We start from the raw sequence: 13,232 nt of genomic DNA, 5'->3' as shown, positions 1-13,232 counted from the left end.
ATTGATCTAGGCCTGTTTAGGTATATTTCATGCCACTTTTTCACCGCCAAATGTGATCATATAAAAAAAATAACTTTTTCATAAACTAGGTTTATCACTGAAATGATTTACATTCTGCCTGTGCAATCATGGCACAAAAGATTGTAAAAGCTTCTCATCCCCTTTGTTCAGAAATAGCGGACATACATGCTTTTTGGTAATTAGAATGCTGCTAATTGCAGCTGCGCACCACATTCTATTATTCCCAGCAGTAGTGAAGGGGTTAATCAGGTAGCTTGTATGGTTAATTTTAGCTTAAGTGTAGAGATTACCATTCCCCCTGATCCCTCCCAAACAACTCTCTCACCACCATCTTAGGTACTAGCAGATAATCTGCCAGTATGCAGTTTAGTTTTGTTTTTTTTAATAATTATATATATATTTTTTTCTATACAGTACTGCGCAAAAGTCTTAGGCCGCCATTAGATTTGTTGTTTTAGCAATGGTATAATGACTATATTTAATTATTACTCAGTCTCTTTATTAGAATACATCTAGAAAATACAGGATATTTGTATGCAGTATTAAAAAACTGAAAAAAAGTGTGATCTCCCCATACACTTGATCAATAGCAGGAACCTGGCTCTAAACAACTTAAATGGAATGGAATCCTAATTAATGTCATTGCTAACACCTGTATTTGTACTACTATTTCATGTCAAAATGACTGCTGTAAAAAGGTCTATTACACCAGTTTTGTGCAAGACATGCTTGAGCATTACATACACATGTGGTATGAGTTAAATTCTTCTGAAGCTTGCTAATAAGACCAACTTTCAATCATATCATTCCATTCAAAATGTCAAAGATCACAGAATTTGACAGACATAAAGTCATATTTTTGCATCAGCAAGATCACTCTCAAGGGGAAATCAGCAAACAAACTGGATACTCAAGATATGGTATGCAAGTGGTTATAAAGAAATCTGAAGAATCAGCAGCGGTGAAGGAAAAATTGGACTGGAAGGCCAAGAAAACTTTCAAAATCTGATGAGAAGTTTCTCACAGTCTCTTCTTTGAGAGACCGGAAGAAGTCCAGCAAGGACCTGGCTCAGCATCTGGCAGCTTCATCGGGATGCCAAGTTGACCCTTCCACAGTCCGAAGAGGGTTGATCAGGAATGGCCTTTGTGGAAGGGTAGCAGATAACCATTTTTTCGGAAGGGGAACTGGGTGAAAAGGCTAAGATATGCTTAAGCTCACAAAGAACGGAATGCAGATCAGTGCAAAAGAGTATTATGGAGTGAGGAATTCAAGTTTAAAATTGTTTTGTCCAATTGTCAACAATATGTGAGAAGAAGAGTTGGAGATGGAAGAATGAGTAATTGTGGCCTTCAGTGAACATGGTGGAGGGTCTGTCCTGGTTTGGGGCTGCATTTCTGCCAGTGGTGTTGGCTATATTATCCAAATTGATGGGATAATGAATGCTGAGAAGTACAGACAGGTTTTAATTCATCATGTCATTTTCTTCTGGAAAGCGACTGATTGTCAATGATTTTATTTTTCAGCATGATAACAATCCTAAGCACACTGCTAATTCTGTGAAATCATATTTGGAGAGAAAAACAGCTGATAAAACACTGACAGTAATAGACTGGCCTTTATAGAGTACAGACCTGAATATTATAGAAGCAGTATGGGATCATCTGGACCGAGAAAGAAATAAAAAACAACCTAAATCTAAAGAACTCTGGGAAAGTGCTCAAAGAAGTATGGTATTATATACCAGAAGATTACTTAAATATGGATGGTCATTAAAACTTTGCTAAAACAACAAAGCTGGTGGTGGCCTAAGACTTTTGCACAGTACTGTATATTTTTTTTCTGCAGTGTAGTGTTCCTCCTCCACCCTCTCACCTCCCTGAGCTCTCTAACCCTTTCCCTCCCACTGCTTGCAGCCGTCTTTAGTACTAGCAGCTGTCTGCTTGTACCTATAAAACACTTTTTTTTTTTCTGTAGTGTTGTGATCCCCCTACCTCCTTTCCTCCAGCGGTCATAAGTCAGGGAATCCCCACCCCACATTTTTTCTGTAGTGTAGCTCCCCATCCCTCACTTTATTTTTTTTCTGCAGTGCAGGGCCATCCCCCACCCTCCTCCCTCCCCCCTCTGTTGCTGGACCACCCAGCCGAGAATGCTGGAGCTTCCTGCAGTGCCAATGTATATATCTATCATGCAGTACAATAGGCATAATACCGCATGAAGTATATATAAGTCATTTTGGGTTAAAAGTGCAAATGAATGTGCCCACAATATTATTATATTGCACACTAACGTTAGCGCACCACTTGTAATCTAGCCCTATATGTAATTATAATCTATAAGATAAAGTATTATATTTTAGAGCAATAGTGATGCTATGTTTTACCCCTTTGCTTGACTAAACAGTATTGAAGATATTTTTTTTTACTTTTTCTCTTCTTTTTCAACCCTTGATCCATTAGGTCCCAGCTGGAGATCTTGATGATGAAGAGGACCATCCTCTCAGTTTAGCCTGGCCTACCAACAGTCGCAAGAGGGCTGTGTATCTAGCTGTGCTACCTATCATATTTCCCTTATGGATCACATTACCTGATGTCCGCAGTCCAGTGAGTAGAGGTTTCAACTGGGTTTAGGAATATTTTGCCTCTCCCTCTCAGAAAAAAAGAAATATAATCCACTTGCATTAATAGATATTAATAGGATATAAACACTTGCTGTTGCACCAATAAAAGGGTTATAACTACTTTGACACCCTTTTTAGAATCTCTTTTACATGCATACTAGGGGCAGGGCAGTGCTCAGCAGGTGGGAGCATAAAACCTGGCACCAGTAATATCAGCCCATCAGCTTAGGCAGTTTAACACTTCCCCTATGTCTTCTAATTTTCACATTCTCCTTCCTGAGTCATGCAAACTCCTCACCGGCTGTGCATGCCCTTGATGAACCCCTTGCACAATAGATTGTAGATGCAGCAGCAAGTCAAGTATGTTCACAATTTATTTTGGCTAGGATTAAAAAGTTAGAGCTCAGATGGTAAGCCTCTCCGAATAGGTGGGCTTTCAAATGGCACCTGAAATTATACAAGGTTGGAAACAGTCTGAGGGAACAAGGAAGAGGGTTCCAGAGGACAGGAGCAGCATGTGAGAAGTCTTGGAATATTAGAGGTTAATCAAAGAGAGCTGGGCAAGGAGTATTAGGAGATAAGTGTGGAAATATATTTGGGAGTGAGGCTGTTAAGTACTTTATAGGTTAGAGTTGATATTTTAAATTGTATTCTAACTGGAATGGAAATTTTGCATAGTTGTACATGGCAGGATTTGTTGATTACTTGTATATATGTATAGTGAAGATCAAAAGTGTGACACCAAGACATCGGACCTGTGATGAGGTTTAGTATAGAGTCTCCAACTGTAAGAGAAATATCAGCTGTGGGATATCTAGAAGAGGGGGGGGGGGGAATAAGAGGCAGCTCAGTTTTAGACAGATTTAGTTGGAGGTAGTGTGAAGACATTTGAGAGGAAATTGCAGAGAGGCAGTTGGCAATCTGATTGAACATAGGACAGATATCAGAAGAGGAAAGATGTATTTGAGTATCATCAGCATATGGTGTAAGTTGTACTGGAACCCAAAGTAGGATAGAAGTTTTCCAAAGGAGGATATATAGATAGAAAAAGTAAGGTACCCAAGACAGAGCCTTGTACTACTCCTACTGCTAGAGGCAAAGGATCATGGGATATGCTGGTAAAGGAAACTGTAAATGAGCAGTTTCAGAGATAAGAAGCAAACAGGAGAGGGCTTTGTCTTGGATGTCAAAATAATGTAGAATTTGTAAAGAAGAGAGGATAGTTAACTGTGTCAAAAGCTGCAGATAGATCCATAATTAGTAGGGAGTAGTGGCATTTTACTTTAGCTGATAGATCATTTGATACTTTAGTAAGAGTAGTGTCTGATCTGTGTTTAGGGTGGAAGACAGATTGGAGGGGAACAAATAAATAGTTGAGAGAAATTGAGTTAGGAATTTGTTGACTTATCATTCCCATAATTTGGAGTAAGAAGACTGTCCGATAGTTAGAAGGACATTTTTAGAATAGGTTAGATTAAGGCGTGCTGGAATGTATCAGGAAATATGTCTGTGGTGAGAAACTGGTTAAAGAGATGAGTGGGTAGAAGGGCTGGCTTTGAGGAGTGGGAGGGAGAAATGTATTTTCTAATTGAGGCAATTTTATTTTGTGGTGTTATAAATAGTGTTCCAAAGGCTATAGAGAAGAGGATATAAGGTGCATTACAGAAGGGATAGCATTAGAGAATAACTAGACAATATATAAAAGTGCAGCTAAAGAGATGGGGAAATAGTAAACCCATAACATATATGTAAATACATTCACTGTCCACTAACGGTTTGTTAATAGAATGATTACCTACCTGCACACTCAATAAGTGTTTGTCTTGCAGAGAATTTGTGATAGTTAAAAAAAAGTCTCCCAACAAGATTGCAATAAGCAATACACAATATGAATGCATTAGTCAATGGAAGTGATATCCTTATGTCAAAATTAAAAATATATATTTTCTTAATAAATGGAAAGAGTCCACAGCTGTATTCATTACTTTTGGGAATTAAGAACCTGGCCACCAGGAGGAGGCAAAGACACCCCAGCCAAAGGCTTAAATACCCCTCCCACTTCCCTCACCCCCAGTCATTCTTTGCCTTTTGTCCCAGGAGGTTGGCAGAGAAGTGTCAGAAGTTTTCAATAGTCTCTTATGGAGGGTAGTACTCTTCAGCATGGGACTGGAGTTTTAAGTAGTCTTGTCAGCCTTTCAGTCAGAGCATGGGTGAAAGAGTCCGGAGATGCAGGGAGAGTCTTTCTGCAAACCATCCCGACTCATATTAACAGCTCCACAAGCAATCAGCGTTGACAAGTTTCTCTGCCTGCTTTTTTCTCTCAAGTCCATGGCAGAAGCTACGCTACTATCTGTCACACTTGAAGGGCCGTGTTCCTGTTCCACGGTGTAGATTCCGGTAAGATCGTTTCATTTTACTTTCATCATGGATGTATTGTAATTTCAACTGTTTATCTGAGAGGGGCCACAACCTTTCGGGGATAACTTTAACATAAGGTCTCAGTGAGGCTCCTTTTTGTATCTAGGAATCAAGGGTTAATATCTCCTGAGGGGGATTATTGAACAGGGGGATTTATAATCATGTTTGTTATGTGATTCTGTCTGCTACTGTGTAGTGTTGCTTCGACTCATGGCTATTTTGGAACATAACGGCTTATGTCTAGTGACGCGGCCATTTCAGGCGGGCGCGCTTTTGCATGTACTGCACAGTTTACCTTGTGACTTAATTTTTGCTTTCCTGACCGCATGGCGACGGAGAAATTCTGGTCCGCTGGTGTCTGGTTCTCTGGAGGTGGCAGTGTCCCAGTTATGGATTCTTTGAGACGGATGTCTCTGATTTAGACTCTACTTCTTGCGAAGAATATGAATTGGCCTGGGTGATACATGACCATCAGTTATGTTCCAAATGCCATTTTAGAGTGCTCTGTTCCTCGGGATCGGGGAATCGGGGGCCCACTGAGCCATCCGCCTCTGGGTATTCTATTTCTCACGAGACAAGTTCCCAACCACCAACTCTTATTACGCATGCAGGTAACCCAAACGCTACTTATCCTTTCTAGGGAGTGTGGCCTGTACCCACCGAGGGGTTACGACACGGTTCCACATGGCCATATATTTGGTGCTGGCACATTTGCACCTCCCGGGAGTGTGCTTACGATATTGTCTGTGTTTCGTTAACCAGGGTTCGTCAGGCATGGGATCGCCTGGTCCAGTTCTGCCTTCTGGGGAGCGACTGCCCCTGAGGCCTCTGGGGGTCAACCTTCGGAGCCGGTGTTTCTTTTTTGTCCTGGCGGAGGTATGTTGCACCTTTCATTATAGACTGACACGCCTTTGTGTTCTACTAAGGCACGTTTTTGGCGTTGATGGAGGATCCCACTTTTAATGGATCTGGGGATTCCAGTCTTACTCTTTGACTGGCTTGCATACATAAACATAAGGGGATGAAGTAATCTTCTTATAGTCTTTGTTATTTGTATATCCTTTTCCAGTTCTGAGCTTGGAAGTCTCAGACCCCTGTTGGGCTGGTCCTGCGGGTCTGTCCGTTCTTTCTGGGAAATAACCTACAGGTTGCCTTATCTTTTATTTTCATCCGGTGAGGATGATTTTTATTTGGTCTAAAGCTCATGTTGTGGTGTGATGTTTCCTTCGGGACAAAAGTCTGTCTGACTGTTCTTTATCCCTCCATCATCGGGGGAGACTCTATGTGGCCTTGACAGTGTTGGGGCCCTTGGTGTCAGGCTGGTCCTGACTGGGTACAAATCCTTTTGTCTTTGAGGCCTAGTTCAGACACGTGTTACCTTTTATGTCCAAAGAGGGCGCCTAGTGATCACAGTATGATTAGTGTTGTTTTCTTGTTTTGTTTTACAAGCTTCAACTAGCATCCTGAGAGGACTTGAGGGTCCGTGGTTGCTTAGGGGCATGGGAGATTGGTTCAGTCCTCATTCGCTTTTCAATCTAGTGGCCGGGACTCCGTTGAGATCCACAGCGACATGCTCAGTCATTTCTGATTTTTCCAAGAACTAGAGTGTTCCTTCCTGCTGTGGGTTGGAAGCTTGGAGGATTTAGGTCCTTCATACCGCCGTTCTTACGGTTTTGCCTTTCATGGTCTCTTCGGAAGTGTCTTTTTAGGACTTGTTACTTTTAGAGGTTCTCTTCCTTTGGGTCAAGACTTTCTGGACTTTGTCCGGCTTTTCTGGCGGCTTTGGCCGCTTAATTAGGAAGTGAAGGCTGTGAGGCTCTGTTTTCCGTCGGGAGTTAATCATCTCCATATCAGGGGCGATAAGAGGTGTTGTCTCTTTTTCCAAGCTTTTTGCTTAGGGGATGTTTTTCTGCCTGGGTTCGGGATGCTTTGCATTCCTCTCCCTTGGGTGTGGTCCTCTGGAACATTAATCTGAAATGGATTATGAGGACTAGCCTTTCTTTCTACTCTCTTTTGGGTGACTCTGTTCTCGTTCTCACTTCCGTTAGTGTTGCCCTTGGGGCCTTTGGGCTCTAGAGAAATTGTGTGACTTTGTCGCGGACTAGTACCTTGCTGGGGGGGTGTTGACCTCCGGCTAGGGGTGTTTTCTTCCCTTGGGCTGGAAATTACGAGTGAGTCCTGTACCCGTTCCCATCCCCTGTGAGGTCTGATTGCTTCAGACGGGGTATCTTGTGTTCCCTGAGGGTGATGTTCTTTCTAGGAGGATTCTGGGTTCCGGGTTCTTGTCTTGGATCCTTCTTCGATGTCTGGAGACTTATGATCCTGTTTTTTTCAGGGACCCTATGTTGCGACATAGGGTCTAGCTTATTGGGCTTGCAAGCAGGAAGGCCAGCGTTCACATCCACCTTCGGGTACTGGTTATAAACTTTAAGGCCTGACTTGTCCTTCGGATGGAGTGTGCTCCTCTATGGGGAGTTTTTTTCTCTGTTGGGTCAACATTGGTGTATGGATTATTTTTCTTTCGGTCCTTGTTTTGATCATACTATGGCTTCATGTCTTGTGGACATGTACGCTGTTCTTATCTGTGCCCTTCCCTTTTGAGGGTATAGTTTGTCTTCCTTTGCCTTCCTTCCGCTCTCTGGAGGGTCTTTGTCCTGCCCTGTGTGTAGGAGGTTGTATCAGGTGGCTTATTTCTGTAAGGGGCAGCATCTGCTGCTCTGTGGGCTCCATTCCACCTGATGGACTTTGATCTTTCTACATAGAGACTGTCTAAGAAAGCTTTGACAGGTTTTCCTATGGATCTATTGCTCTTTCAAGGTCACAGGGGGTTCTCCTTGGGAGTGCCTTATTTTGGAGGAGCGGATTAGGTTGGCACCCAAGCTCTGTTGGGGTGGGTGAGTCCCCCCTTTTTCTTTTCATTCCCTGGGGACTTGTGGTTGGGGTCTTTCTGTCCCCCCCTGTCTATCGGGCATGTCTATTGCTTGGGCTGGTCCGGTGTTGGAACAGGATCTGAGATCTGTTGCTCAGCTATATTCGTCCTCGGAGCATTCGAGATACGGTAAACCTCTTGAGGTTTCTCCTTTCTACATGTTCAAGATTTGTGGAAAGGACTGGTGGCTCTTAGATCCTATCTTCAGTTGCTTTCTGCTTGCCCTGCAAGTATTTAAGTTTCAGAGTAATTTTTAGATGACTGCAGCGTGCTGTGTTTTTTGCTTCAGGTGTTGTTCGTCAGACCTATCTGAGCTTGCTGCACAAGGTTTCGTTTCTGAATATTTCGGTATTCTGAGCTACTTTTTTGTGACTTGAGGGACCTTCGTCTTCAGTTGCATTGTGTTAGGGGAAGATCCTCTCTGTTTCAGATTCCCGTCCTTATCCCGTGGTTTCTGTTTCTGGGGTCTGGGCGTTGCCTCTCCTTGTTTCTATGAGACTGGTTGGGTCTCTGTTAGAGCAAAAACCCAGAGAAACTGGGTCAGGCTGTGTTTGTACTCTTTTTAGGTTGTTTTTTCTGGAGTTCCTTATGCTAGCTGGAAGCTAGCTCAGCATACTGATGCACTCTGGCTACTCTGCACTGTAGCAAACCGAGGGTTGCAAGTTCGATCCCTCGCAAGGTATACTCAGCCTTTCCTCCTTTCGAGGTTGCAGCGCCTTGAGTCCCTTAAGGGGGATTAGCCGCACTCTACAAGTAAAATCATGTTTTCTCCGTGTCTTTTCTTCTTTGTGGAAGAATACAGTAGATTGTACCATTTTTTTAGTAAGGGGTGTGTTGTTTGGAGACCGACTGCTGGGCGACTGTGGCTCTTGGAGGCTGTTGACTTAATCGAGTCTAGTTCCTGCGATCTCTAGCAAGGCTGTGGACTATCTACGGGTCAGTGTCCTTGGGCCTTTTCCTTTTTTCAAATTTTTTTGTCGGCTTCGGACGAAGCTGGGTTTCTGGAGTAGGGCTGTTAGGCTTGGTGCCCTCAGAATGGGCCGCCTCTTGTACCCTCCCATTTTTGCATTCAGTGTCCTCTATAGCTTGGGTGTTGTTTTCCCAAAAGTAATTAATGCAGCTGTGGACTCTTTCCATTTATGTATAAAAACTTAAATTATGCTTACCTGATCATTTTCTTTTCTTTAGATGGAAAGAGTCCACAACTCCTCACCTGTATTTTTTTCTGCTACTTTCTTCTACTGTTCTTTGTTCCTTGGCAGAATGACTGGGGGATGAGGGAAGTGGGAAGGGTATTTAAGCCTTTGGCTGGGGTGTCTTTGCCTCCTCCTGGTGGCCAGGTTCTTAATTCTTAAAAGTAATGAATGCAGCTGTGGACTCTTTCCATTTGAAGAAAAGAAAATTATCAGGTAAGCATAATTTAAGTTATTAAAAAATAAATCTGCTGACAGCGCAGCAAACACACTGTCTACTGACAACATCTCTATAACGCTGTTGTTTTGAGTGAAGCTAATGTATTAGATAGCTATCTGGTCACGGGCTTATTGTTTTCTGAATATGTATTTCCATCAGATCAATGTTCATGCAGTACTGTGTATAATTAATTAGGAATTTCCATATCACACTAATCAGATTCTCATAATTAAAATGAGTGTATTCAGTTGTTGCCATGAATGGATTTGAAGAATGAAATAAAAATAAGGTTCCTGCCTGAACAGTGGAACTTCAAAGAGATAATTGTGCACATCCGTGCATTTAGCAACTGCTACCACTCTCAACACATAACAAAGCTGGTAATATTCCGTATTAGTACTTATATGAAGTACCTATTATTAAGTACCTTTTGTAATGAAAAATCCATTTACATGCAACTATACATGTATGTATGTATGTATATATATATATATATATATATATATTTATGTATATATGTATATATATATATATATATATATATATATATATATATATATAAAACACACAGAGAAAGTCCAGCACTTGCTTGCAAGCTCTCAGCTAAGATTAAAAGCAAAACTGGAAGAGTCAGTTACCTTATCTGGCCAAATGGGACAAGCCCAGGTACCACGTCAAGGTCTCTTCCTAAACCTGGGTCCCTAATACAGCCATACAAATTCAAGCTCTCAATCAAACAAACTTGGAACAAGTGAAGGGTGCACAGGCTTATATATATACTGTATATACAGTAAATATCTCTCTCTCTCTCTCTATATATATATATATATATATATATATACACACACACACATACATACATATATCTGTGTGAATTTAATTTATATATAAGACGTGCAAAACTCTGTTTTCATTATTTTATTATTCATTTGCAAAAAAATATAATTTAACAGATTTTGACGGAAAGGCATTCATTAACTAGACTAATTTAATTTGAATGAATATGAAAATTTGATTATTCATTCGTTTAAGTTTCTCTATCTATTAAATGGACAAACCAAATGAACGAAAGAGCACATTTATTTGTTTAATAGTTTGTTTATTTAATTGACTAATTACAGACAGTGAGTCGTTAAAAATTCCATTGAGCCGTTAAAATGGAGCCGTAAGCTACCGAAGCGGCCGACAGCTAAAAGCTCCATTTTAGTACCAGGTTTCCATTGAAAAAGTTTCCATTGAAAAAGTCTCCACGTTGCGTGCAGTCGCTCTTTTCGTGTAGGTGTAAGGTTAGTGTTGTGTTAACGCTTCCAACCGATGCCAGATTTCTAAAACATCAATAGGTTACTATGGTAACCCGACCTTACACTACTCGATCGCATATACGGCGCCACATATATGTTCCCCGTCACTCGCTGTTAAAATCAAACACCTAATGCATGTGCAATATCTACCTCTTAACCGAAACCCCCCACCGCAATAACAAATAAATGTATTAACCCCTAATCCGCTAACCCCCATAATGCAAAGTATCTATTAAAGTTATTAACCTCTAAACCGCCATGCCCCCACAAGGCAATCTAGCTATTAAAACTATTAACCCCTAATCCGCCATGCCCCCACAACGCAATCTAGCTATTTAAACTATTAACCCTTAATCCATCATGCCCCCACAGTTCAATGTAACTATTTAAACTATTTACCCCTAATCCGCTATCCCCCCACAATGCAAATAACTAATCCCTAAGCTCCCTAACCTAACACCCCCTAAATTAACCCCATTACATACATTTAAAGTGAATGTAAATTTTGATGCTAAAGTGCCCGTTTTTAAAAAATTTGATTGAAAACAGCAGCACTTTAATTCATCAAAATTTACATTTCACTCGTTAAAAAATACTTACCTTTTAAACTTGACAGCTGCTCCAGCTTCCCCTGGTCGTCGCAAAGCCATTTCTGACGTCAGAAATGATGGATCAGTCATCCTCCAATCACGGCTTTCCCCCCCAGATGAATCAGTGTCTGATTCGAAGCCGTGATTGGAGGAAGCCGGATTCCTCATTTTAGATCCAAGAAGAGGCTTTGCGACGGGCGGAGGAAACTGGAGCGGCTGTCAAGATTTAAAGGTAAGTATTTTTTCACAACAGTGAAATGTAAATTTTGATGAATTAAAGTGCCCCTGTTTTTAATCGAATTTTTACAAACCGGGCGCTTTAGCATCAAAATTTACATTCACTTGAAATAATCATAAATTACAATTAAAATATTAAATATTAAATCATACATTACAATTAAAATAATAAATCCTAAATTACAATTAAAATAATAAATCCTGGGGTGGAGCTAGCCAGGCTATAGAACACACGCACTTTACAACAGTTTTGGTGCAGTATTATCCGACACCCGTACATTTTTAAGTCTGAGAAGAGGCGGAATTAATTTGGCCAGCTCCGGATTGCCCCGGGAACCCTCTGGAAAGATTCACAGACCACCACCAAGAAAGCTGAGGAGACCAGGCGCATAACATAGCACAAGCCGTATACAGCTCTTCAGGAGTTGCTCCGGTTGCCATCTTGGAGCCAGTGTACCACACCACTTTACCCGCAGGAGCCATCAGTCCAGGAGGTGCGCGACTCCCACATTAGTTCTCTGGAGTGGTGAGTGGGAAGAGGAGACAGAGGGGACCCCCATAAACCAACCGGGTGAATACCCGATCTCCCTGCTGTGGATTTTTGTTCCGGAGGTGCTCCGGTGGCCATATTGTTTTTTATGAACAGGCCGTTGCAGATTACTGAGACCGGCAGCATCAAAGACACACGCTCCGGTTAGTTGTTTGAAGTGGTGGGTGGAGTGGGAAGGAAGAGGGGATACTCCAGATTCCTCATAAAGGGCACTAGCCACCCTACTAGAAAGTAACTTTGCAGTTTGGGCCTAAGTGCCCTCCTATCTTTATTAAGGCTGAGACTCTAATACTTGGAACATTAAGTGAAGCCATTGGGCTAATTAGCCACAACAATCTACATGGCATACCAAGCCCTAGAGAATCTATAGTACTAGACCTCCCCCCACCTATGTTAACGTTAATGACCCTCTGTTTCTGATGATTTCTGTGGTCCGTTTGTGTGAAAGTAACATGGAGACCTAAAGTAATGCTTGAGGGGGAGGGGAGTAAGGGATCCTTCAGGCACTAATATACCCAAGTCCTGGGAACCTTTTATCAACGTGCCTAACACCCTGAAGGCCTTACAGAAGGGTTGATATTCTGTTCTAAACTCTAGTTAGCATAAGTATCTGTTTCAATTTGCTGGCTCTAAATATATTGGTGCCTTTAACTGCCTGACAAAAATGTCTCACTCTCAGAAAAAAAATAATCAGAAGGGAGCCAATGTGATAAAGAAAACAGTACTGGATCACTTTAACCCCTCACATAACCCTGGGGATGATAGTGACACTGTGTTTACTAGTCCTGAGACATCACCTCTACCTGAGTCAGCTTTATAAGATATCCCACAACTGGGAACCTAATACCGTGACCCCTTCCTTTATTTTAAACTCTCTGAAATCTATGCTGGACACCCACCACTCTTCATTCTCAGACCAGCTGACATCTTCTCTAGCTGAAATCCGCAAAGATCTAAATGCTACTAATGCTAGGATTTATATACTTGAACGCAAACAGGAGGACTTGGGAGTCGATCAGTCTAACCTATCAAGTTATACTCAAAACCTAGCAATCCAAATGTCCGACCTTAAAAGACAAAGTGGCGGACCTGGAAAACAGGTTGCGCAGAAATAATTTGAGGCTTAAAGGGGTCACAGAAGAAATTTCCAACAAA

At 41.7% G+C, this 13,232-nt stretch overlaps 1 protein-coding gene across 1 annotated transcript in view; it reads left to right on the top strand.

The window, feature by feature from the left end:
• The window catches only part of SLC24A2 (solute carrier family 24 member 2), a 656,915-nt gene that overhangs the window by 596,988 nt on the left and 46,695 nt on the right, over window positions 1–13,232 (top strand). The window contains exon 9 of the mRNA XM_053702654.1: window positions 2,479–2,622. Within this exon, the coding sequence (XP_053558629.1) occupies window positions 2,479–2,622 (144 nt within the window). The remainder of the gene's footprint in view (window positions 1–2,478; window positions 2,623–13,232) is intronic.

This window comes from Bombina bombina, chromosome 2 (assembly GCF_027579735.1).
Source record: "Bombina bombina isolate aBomBom1 chromosome 2, aBomBom1.pri, whole genome shotgun sequence".
Taxonomy (NCBI): Eukaryota; Metazoa; Chordata; class Amphibia; order Anura; family Bombinatoridae; genus Bombina; species Bombina bombina.
Note: the sequence above shows the minus strand (reverse complement) of the source record. Positions and strands in the feature narration are given on the sequence as shown.